Here is a 10,542-nt window from a genome sequence, read left to right as displayed (position 1 = left end):
TGATACATAAAACAAAAATTCAAATTCTGTCAATGGACCCTTGGTCTTCTAATGAAATTGAACTGCTCACAAAGAACCCACAATAGATCAAGTCTTCGGATGATTTTGACGGCCTCAACCCTCAATTTAGTTCTAATTCCAATGTGAAATTAGCAAATCCTTATTTATCAAAAATAGGAATTTGAAACTAGTATTCCAACTAAAAAGAGAATTCATAGGTAATCGTAGAAGAGTTGTTGTATGTAACTGCCATGCAAGAGATCGGTTGAAGAATTTTCACCCTAAACACCAGATTAGTTGAGCACCCAAAAAACAGATTGGTTGAGAAATTAGATAGAATTGCGGTCGTGGAAAACATGAATTTCTACGTACTTGTGCACAAAGCTATTTCAAACAGTGGAGGAGATGGAGTCAAAGGTGGAAGGAAACCAGAGAGGCGTTACATTGATGAGAAATACGTGAATTCTGTAGCTGTGAACAGAGAGGGGATCACGATTTCCAATACTGTAGACACGTAAGTACGGCACAAATAATTACTAAATTTTCGCTTTAATGGCGGTGTTGGATTGGTCGGCAGAGGTTCGAGTCAAGAGATTAACTCCTACTAAATTTATGACGTACCTGAGGGCAGGTGGAAAGTTGTTCATCGGAACATTTTATGAGGCGCGCAAGATTCATCTCAGAATAACTTTAAAGACAAAAAATAATAATTTATTAGTGGCCGCGGCCCGCTACAAATTTTTCGCGTGAAAGTGGAGGAAATTGGTGGAGAAGAAGAGGGTTGAGGAAATTGGTGGAGAAGAGCGCGGTTGCCTTCCACCTATTGCGTCTGTTAAGTCGCGGGTTCGAGTCTGCGAAACGGGGGGAAAATATGACATTCGAGCTAGATTTCCAGGGTTATTCCTGGATTTCATGCTTTGTGAGGAGCGATTTCGGGTGAATTGGAAAAGTTGGTCACTGTATTTTTGCAGAGTTATTATTGATGGGTTTCGTGCTTTTTCTGAGGAGCGATTTGGGGGTAAAATGTGATAGGTGGTCGGTATATATTTAGGAAGAAAAAGTGAGTGCTGAATCTCGCAATGAGAAAGCAGGGGATTTTGAGTAAACAGGTAGTAATGATGCCTTGCAATCATATCGTGAGAGATGTGTTTCTGGTTCTTCTCACCATGACCGCCATTGGAATTGCGCTGTCAGGTACTCTGCACAAGGCCACTGTGACATTTAACCCCTTTTTACCAGAGCGCTTTAATCATGGCGGTTCGGCCCCCTACATCAGGTTACCAGGGGTAATTTCATTATACTTTCTCTCCTATAAACATTGTACTTTTAAAAACATCTTTATTGTAGCTATTGAATGCTTTTCTCTATTGAGCTTGCTCAGTTCACCTTTATTGTGTAATGGTACTTTTTTGTACAGAGCTTTTAGACTCTGTTTTGTATGTTCTTCCACCATTATTCCTTACGAGATGCCTTTCTTGCTTGGTAGATTAATGCCTCTGCCTCTGCCCATACATTGGGTAAATTTCCTGCAAAAACTGGAAATTCCAGCAAAAAACTCAAAGTAACAGCCCCTCCATCATTCTCCTTTCAACCTCTTGATGAATTGGGCAAAATTCTGGCAAAAACTGCTAACGCCAACAGAACTTTAATCGTGACCGCTTTGAATTGGGCATGGGCGGAGCCCGGCACCATGATTGATCTTTTTCTAAGGAGCTTTCGAATGGGTGAAGGAACGGAGGAATTGCTGCAGAATCTGCTGATTGTTGCGCTGGATGCAAAGGCCTACAATCGTTGCCTTGAGATCCATCCGCATTGCTACAGCTTGAAGACCAGAGGGGTTGATTTCTCCGGGGAGAAATCCTACATGAGTAATGATTACCTCAAAATGATGTGGACCAGGCTTGCCTTCTTGGGAGATGTTCTCAGGCGCGGATACCATATTATTTTCTCGGTAAGTTGATGCATTCCTGGATTTTGTGGTTGGGGTTTCTATTTTTCCGGAGATGTCATTGTAAGCTTGGTTTTTGTGGCATTGCGATCATGTTTGGTTTCAGCTGACGATGCAATATTTTTCTGTCCTGTTCTGCTTCGTTTCAGTAATTTAGTAACTTGTTGGAGAGTCTTTCGTTCTTCCATTGTACTTTTCATACTTTTTATCTTTGTCCAAGTGGAACTGTGACATTGGAATGGGATTTCAAATAAGGTCTTGAGCTGGCAGTGTGCTTGTTGTATCATCTCTCTGGTATTTTATCCCTTTCGATGGATCCAGATCTGGTAGTGTTGGTCGAAATGTCAGAATCTTCAAATAATACGCAGTTGATTCCAGAGCCAAAAATTACCAGGCAGTTGATTCCAGAAGAACACTTTGCCATTTGATTCACTACCAACAAAGCACTCGCAAGTATAAATTTTATTAAGCCCAACATTCCTTTTGCCCTAGCCTCCACGCTGTCCCAAACATATGCAGTTAACAATACCGAACTTGACCAGTTTTCTGATTTGTAAGACAAGACTGCTGATTTGCAGTGCCCGGCTAATAAATTTGTAGGATATCACCAATTTATTGTTTAAATAATAGTCTGGTTGGAAACACGGTGTTTATCTGAGAGACTAGTATTTAAACTGTGTTATTAACTTATTGGTTGGAAATACTGTCTTCATACATCACAGCAGTCCACAGAATCGGTAGGGATAGGGCACTCGATAAACATGATCCCGTGGCATTGTAGTCATCAGTTCTGCCCATTGTAGTCTCCAAGGATAAATTGATCTCCTTAAAAATTCTTTGAAGCTTCTATTTCCAGACCTTAGTTAAAATCCATATCGATTTTCTCTCATTTGGCTCTTATTTGGTACCAATTCAACTCATTGTACGATTTCCTTAGGAAGCTTTCTGAAGTGGTTCCTTCGTCACATTCTGAAAGTTTTCGCTATCAGAATGTGCTTCTTGTTTCTGCTCGGATAGACTTTAAAATGTGTTTTGCTGTCATGAGAAGGCTAGATGCTTATCTTACATTGACAAGGCTTTTACCCTAAGCTTGAGGTCAAGTTTTGTTGTCGAGTATATCTGCCAACAGAAGATTGTGTGACAGCCTATAAGGAAAAACCCTTGGTAAGGTTCGCTACTCTACAAGATTTGAACTTCTCATTTTCCTCTCCATATATTATCTCCCTGAACATCATTCTTTTTCGATTAAGGCCAATTTAAATATCTTTATTAGACAAGTATTTAGAGATAACAATACTTGTTGGATGAAATTTCCCAATCATGGGTTCAGGAGGAATCTTGCGCTGTCCCTAAACAAGGTTATATCTCATAACACCTAATTTCTGTTTCTCACTCCTCAAAAAAGTTGTAATCTCCTTGAGTAGTGAAGGTTGAAGCCTGTCATTCCGGCCCATTGAAATCAGATATTTGGTCAAAATCTTCCTAATGACAATTAAGAGCATAGTTTTAGAAGAAAATGGCACTCACTATTCTTATGCACACTGAAGGATGGTGAACTGAGTAAGCCAACCCTACTATTATAAAGGGCTGCAGTAGGATGGGGGAATAATAGATCAAACCGTTGAGCCATTTGATCAAACAAGTTTGGCTGGCAACCAGAGATAGAACTTTCTTATATATCTGTAGCTTGTGATGCACTAGATTCTTAAACTCAGATACACTATTAGAAGTCTTAACAGGTAAGAGATTGTGTTGCCAAGCTTGAACATTACCCCTTAAACTTGCATGATATGATACTTGTTTTGAAATGGGAACCAATTTTCAACTGCAGACATATTTGAGCTTGATTCATATTGGTGATGGTGGATTCTATATGGAAGATCAGTTCGTTGGAACAAGTAAGGCTTATGTCAGTAATACTTATGGCATGGCACAACTCCTCTAAATTGGGTGATTTGAGAATAATTCTACACTCTAATAACTGGTAATTCTGTTGCAATTTAGAACAGAATAGTTTCTTGACTAAGTTGGTCTTCCTTGAATCTTCATTCATATTCATGTGTAGTAGTACCCAAATTATTATTTATGTAAACTCCTCAGAAAATGTAATAAAAAGTTTGGAATGAAAATTCTTTAAATTGGTATGTGTACCACAATAAAATACTTTATTTGATGCACATGAAAAAGGTGAAAAAAAAGTGCATAATGGATGCCCGTGCTATTATTTTCCCTTATACATTTATACCTCACATATCGCAGAGCTACAAATTTAAAAGCATCACTGATTTGCTGTTGTTATCCTGTTTCCATGAATTGCTATCTGTTAGTCTATGACCCACATGTAACCTCAATTCAACCTTTGCTTAAAACATGTTTTTCTGCCACTGTCTTAAGTAATGACTTGATATCCTAGTATTTAGATCTCTTTGACATTTGAGGTTTTCAATATTTGACGTGTTGTCTTGTCATTCTGGCCGGCCATCTATTTTGGTTAAGAAATTTATTTTTTGACATTTTGGAGTCTATATCAATAGGAACTCTATGATGAACACATCAATAGGGTGTTATCTCAGCAACTTGTTTGACTTCACTGATTTAATACTATTTAAACTGTGTTATTGGTTGGAAATACTGTGTTCATACTACATACATTCTTACATTCTCTTATCCTGATGATGGATCACAGAATGTGATCCGAAACGTTGATGCTGAAAAACACACACAATCGAATCCAAAAGCAAAATTTCATATGACAAATGGATTGTGGAAATCCGATAATGCTAATTCATGAATCTGTTTTCATTTTTGGATCTGAGTATGCTTGCATTGAGGGGTGCTAGATAAGGTCATTCCAGATATCTTCAAAGCTTTTCATTTATTGGATACCCATTACATGGTTAATCAAGTATCAGTGAAATGCAGTGATGCCCTGACTTAATTTTCTATCTAGTCAAAATATAGTTCTCTTTAATTGAGAAGAGACAATTTTGGAAATGAAAATATTGCTCGTTCTCTGTTCTCTAATAAAATCACAAGGATAAGGTGGTTAAAACCCTAAAAATTTAAAAACACTTCACTTAGCGAATAGAAAGTGACAAATGTGCACAAATTAAGGTTTCAGATTTTTTTTGGTTACAAATATGAGGGAGGTTGCATCGATGGAACCAATAAATGCAGGCTTTGCTCATCTCTTATATTGAGTTCTGGGATGATGAGGAGTTTTTTATTGTGATGATAGAGAATGTTAAGAAGAGTGGTTGTCTTTACAAACAAGAAAATATATAGAGGCTTATTCCTAGTTGGTGCCATGTGGTTGATGAAATGTAGCTCCTCATTTCTCTTTATACTGACTGTCTGGCTGTCATCCAAACAACATAATGTGTTCAATGGTCTTATTAAGAGTATGACAATAATGAATGGAGAAACTATATGCTAAACGTTATGGCATTGGTCCTAGTTTGAGGTGAGCCATAACAGACTAATTAATATAATGCAAAGGTCTGTGACTATATATCTTTTGATTGCTTGCTTTGTGCCACAACCAAATATTATAGATTGTTCAAGTCAGCATTGCAGCTGGCTAAAAAAGCCCCCTTTCTGTTGAATCTCAATACTTGCTATTCAAGCTAGCAGAGTACAAGAGTTTGTGAAAGGGTCTTTTCCATGTAAGCCAAGCAACACATACGTGCTTTTACCCTTAATTTAAATTCGAGTGTGATATTATCATCGTCTCTTGAACTGTTGATCTTTCTGAACTGATGTAATTCCCACTATAAATTTTCTCCCAGATCAGAGAATTTGGAGCCTAGACCTCTGTATGTTTTCTCACTTCTTTGAATTGTATGTTTATTCTTGGTTTTGACTTTTTTTTCCTGAAAGTTGAAAGCTGAAATGCAGGACACTGATATTGTGTGGCTGCGAAATCCAATGGGGAGGTTACAAGCAGATGCAGACATCCAGATTACTTGTGACAAATATAATGGCGATCCTTTGAGTGTGAAGAATGAAGCCAATACAGGGTACATGTACATTCATTCCAATGAACTCACTGTCAGCTTTTATAGACATTGGTACTTGTCAAGGAGGATGTTTCCAGAGATGAAAGAGCAGGATGTCTTCAACATTCTCAAATTTTCAGTTGGGTTTAGGCGAAAAGGTATGAAATTTGTATTTCTGGATACCAAATACTTTGGAGGATTTTGTGAGAGGAGCAGTGAGTTGAAGGATGCCTACACCATGCATGCCAACTGCTGTAGAGGCCTCAAGGCCAAACTTTCTGATCTTAGATACACACTTGAGGACTGGTCACATTATAAAAAACTCCCTCTCAATGAAACCAGGACACCTATCCTATGGAGGCCACCCAATGCATGTCGTAACTCTTGGTTTGTTTAATTTATTGTCATGATGGGTTAAACTTATCCCACATGATCTCACAAGTTGGTTTGAAAACTTGCCAACATTGTTTTCATCCATCCAGAAGCCTCATTATTCATTGTTTTCTGCCGGAGAATACCAAAGCGCAAGATACAATTGGCAGGATTTTTTGATATGTTTATCATGGCAGGTCATATTATTTTTTGTACACTGTATAGAATGCTCGAAGTGTAATTCATTAAGGTTCCTATTCCATTTGAAAATATCATACATTTTATTCACTGGTCATCCCTGTTGGACTTTGTTCCAATTGTGATAAGTTGAGAATGTCTTCAAAATGGAGAATGAGAGTTCGTGGAAAAGCATCAATCAATATATGTGGCAAAACTGGACTTGGGAGGAAGCTTTTCCCCATTAATGTCAGTACTGCTGATTGGTATTTTACGGAGCATCAGGACTACTTTGGGATGGAACTTTTTAGCCTTGTAAATCTTGATTATGATAAATGGTGTTGCATGCTTCAAATCATATAGTATAATATGGCATAAAAAATAAGTTCTAATGATTTGTGTTTGAGTGGGATTATCTTATCTTAACTAGCTTATATATACCTCTATATATATTACGCCGAGAGTAATCGTTCTCGAGGCGCCTATTTTTATTTAATCCCAAAGTTATTTTAATCGAAGTTGGGATTAATGAAAATAAAAATAGGCGCCTCGAGAACGATTACTCTCAGCGTAATATATATAGAGGTGGCGCAATAGGAAAAATATTTACTTTTTATTTTTTATTTTGATAAGGTTTCTATAAAATTGTTAATTAATTTTTAATTAGAGTTGTATGAAGTTACTATAAAATTGTGCTTCAAAATATTTTTTAAAATTTAATATAAGGAGTTTAATATAGATTAAAAATATATATTTTATTTTTGGGATATTGTAATGTACAAGGTTATAGTCATACATAGATATATGGTTAGGGACAAAGTTACCATTATAGTTAATGTTAACCTTAGGGATAGAATTAGGATTAGGGTTGGAGTTAGGGTTAGGGTTTGAGCTATGGTTAAGGTTAGGGATAGAGTTATGGTTATGGTTATTGTTAGAGTTATGGTTAAGGTTCAGATTAGAGTTATGTTTATGGTTAAGGTTAGGGTTAGAGTTATGGTCATGGTTAAGGTTAAGGTTAGAGTTATCGTTATGGTTATGATTAGGGTTAGTGTTAAGGTTATAGTAAGGCTAAGGCTAGGGTTAGGGTTAAGGTCTGAGTCAAGGTTAAGGTTAGAGTTAGGGTTAGGGTTTGAGTTAGGATCAAAATTAAGGTTAGGGTTAGGGTTAGAGTCCAATTATGGTAGAGTCAGATCCAAAGTTAGAGTTATGCTCATGGTTAAGGCTAGGGTTAGAGTTATGCCTATAGTTAGGGTTAGGGATACGGTTAGAGTCCAATTATGGTAGAGTTAGAATTAGGGTTAGAGTTAGGGGTGGAGTTATGTTTATGGTTAAGGTTAGGGTTAGAGTAATGCTCATGGTTAAGGTTAGGGTTAGAGTTATCATTATGGTTATGGTTATGGTTATAGTGGGGATAGGGTTAGGGTTAGGGTTTGAGTCAAATATTTTTAAAAATTTAATATAAGGAATTTAATTTTGATAAAAAAAAATTATTTTTTTGGGATATTGTAATGTAAAATGTTATAGTCATACGTAGATATATGGTGAGGGACAAAGTTACCATTATAGTTAATGTTAAACTTAGGGATAGAATTAGGGTTAGGTTTGGAGTTAGGGTCAGGGTTTGAGCTATGGTTAAGGTCAATGATAGAATTATGGTTATGGTGATCGTTAGAGTTATGGTTAACGTTCGGATTAGAGTTATGTTTATGGTTAAGGTTAGGGTTAGAGTTATGGTCATGGTTAAGGTTAGGGTTAGAGTTATGGTTATGGTTATGATTAGGGTTAGGGTTATAGTAAGGCTAGGGTTAGGATTAGGGTTAGGGTTAAGGTTTGAATCAAGGTTAAGGTTAGAGTTAGGGTTAGGGTTAGAGGTAGGATCAAAATTAAGGTTAGGGTTAGCCTGGTTAGTGTCCAATTATGGTAGAGTCAGATCTAGAGTTAGAGTTATGCTCATGGTTAAGGCTAATGTTAGAGTTATGCTTATAGTTAGGGTTAGGCATATGATTAGAATCCAATTATGGTAGAGTTAGAATTAGGGTTAGAGTTAGGGGTAGAGTTATGTTTATGGTTAAGGTTAGGGTTAGAGTAATGGTCATGGTTAAGGTTAGGGTCAGAGTTATCATTATGGTTATAATTAGGGTTATAGTGGGGATAGGGTTAGGGTTAGGGTTAGGCTTTGAGTCAAATATTTTTTTAAATTTAATATAAGGAGTTTAATTTAGATATAAAAAAATATTTTATTTTTAGGATATTGTAATGTAAAATGTTATAGTCATAGGTAGATATATGGTTAGGGACAAAGTTACCATTACATTTAATGTTAACCTTAGGGATAGAATTAGGGTTAGGGTTAGCATTAGGGTTAGGTTTGAAGTTAGGGTTAGGGTTTGAGCTATGGTTAAGGTTAGGGATAGAGTTATGGTTATGGTTATTGTTAGAGTTATGGTTAAGGTTCATATTAGAGTTATGTTTATGGTTAAGGTTAGGGTTAGAGTTATGGTCATGATTAATGTTAGGGTTAGAGTTATGATTATGGTTATGATTAGGGTTAGGATTATAGTAAGGCTAGGATTAGGGTTAGGGTTAGGGTTTGAATCAAGTTTAAGGTCAGAGCTAGGGTTAGGGTTTGAGTCAGGATTAAAATTAAAGTTAGGGTTAGGGTTAGAGTCTAATTATGGTAGAGTCAGATCTACAATTAGAGTTATGCTCATGGTTAAGGTTAGGGTTAGAGTTATGCTTATAGTTAGGGTTAGAGTCCAATTATTGTAGAGTTAGAATTAGGGTTAGAGTTAAGAGTAGAGTTATGTTTATGGTCAAGGTTAGGGTTAGAGTAATACTCATGGTTAAGGTTAGGGTTAGAGTTATCGATATGGTTATGGTTAGGGTTATAGTGGGGATAGGGTTAGGGTTTGAGTCAAGGTTAAGGTTAGAGTTATGGTTAGGGTTTAAGGTTTGAGATAGGATTAAAGTTAGAGTTAGGGTTATGGTTAGAGTCCAATTATGGTAGAGTTAGATTTAGGGTTAGAGTAAGGGGTAGAGTTATGTTTATGGTTAAGGTTAGTGTTAGTGTTAGGGTTAGAGTTAGAGTTAAGGTTAAGGTTAAGGTTAGAATCAGGGTTAGGGATAGTGTAAAGGTTAGGGTTGGGGTTAGAGTTAGAGTTAGGATTAAAATTAGGGTGAGGGATAGGATTTGAATTAGAGTTAGGATTAGATTTAAGGTTATTGTTAGGGTTAAGGTTACAATTGGAGTTAGAGTCAGGGTGAGGGCTATACTTAGGGTTAGGGTTAGAGTTAGGGTTAGGTTTAGAATTAGAGTTAGAATTAGGATTAGAGTTAGGGTTAGAATTAGGGTTACAGATATAGTTAGGATTAGAGTTAGAGTTAGGGTTAGGGTTAGGGTAAGGGTAAGAATTAGGGTGAGGGTTAGAATTAGGGTTACAGATACAATTAGGGTAAGGGTTATAAAAACATTTAGGGTTAGAGTTGGAGTTAGAGTTAGGGTTAGGGTTATATTTAGCATTAGAAATAAGGTTAGGGTTAGAATTAGGGTTAGGGTTAGTGTTAGGGTTATGGTTAGCATTAGGGTTAGGGTTACAATTAGAGTTAGAGTTAAAATTAGAGGTAGTAATAGTGTTAGTGTTAGTATAAGAGTTAGAGTTAGAGTTAGATTTAGGGTTATAATTGGGGACAAGATTAGGGTTAGGGTTAGAATTAGAGTTAGAGTCCCAGTTCAAGTTAGAGTTAAAGTTAGAGATAGAGTTGGAGTTAGGGTTAGGGTTAGAGTTACCTAGTTAGATTTAGGGTTAGGGTTATAGTTAGGCTTGGGATTAGGATTTAATTAGGGTTAGGGTTGGAGTTAGAGTTATATATATTGTTAAGGTTAGGATTAGGGGTAGGTTTAGAGTTAGAGTCAGGATTAGGGTTAATTTTAGGGTTAGGGGTACAATTAGAGTTAGATTTAGAGGTATAGTTAGGGTTAGAATTAGGGATAGTGTTAGAATTAGAGATAAAGTTAGAGTTAGGGTAAGAGATAGAGATAGATTT

The 10,542-nt window shown here is 36.6% G+C and overlaps 1 protein-coding gene across 1 annotated transcript; it reads left to right on the top strand.

The window, feature by feature from the left end:
* The first annotated feature begins 560 nt into the window (after window positions 1-560).
* LOC149573257 (uncharacterized protein At4g15970-like) lies at window positions 561-6,853 on the top strand. Its single transcript, XM_089814459.1, has 3 exons — window positions 561-1,286; window positions 1,487-1,951; window positions 5,846-6,853. The coding sequence occupies exons 1-3, from the start codon at window positions 1,080-1,082 to the stop codon at window positions 6,341-6,343; spliced, it is 1,170 nt and encodes a 389-aa protein (XP_089670585.1). The 5' UTR covers window positions 561-1,079; the 3' UTR covers window positions 6,344-6,853.
* Window positions 6,854-10,542: the final 3,689 nt, after the last annotated feature.

Source organism: Cupressus sempervirens, chromosome 2, assembly GCF_028749045.1.
Source record: "Cupressus sempervirens isolate cs-2001-9-10 chromosome 2, ASM2874904v1, whole genome shotgun sequence".
Classification (NCBI taxonomy): Eukaryota; Viridiplantae; Streptophyta; class Pinopsida; order Cupressales; family Cupressaceae; genus Cupressus; species Cupressus sempervirens.
The sequence above is the reverse complement of the archived record's forward strand: the minus strand, read 5'-3'. Positions and strand labels throughout refer to the sequence as shown.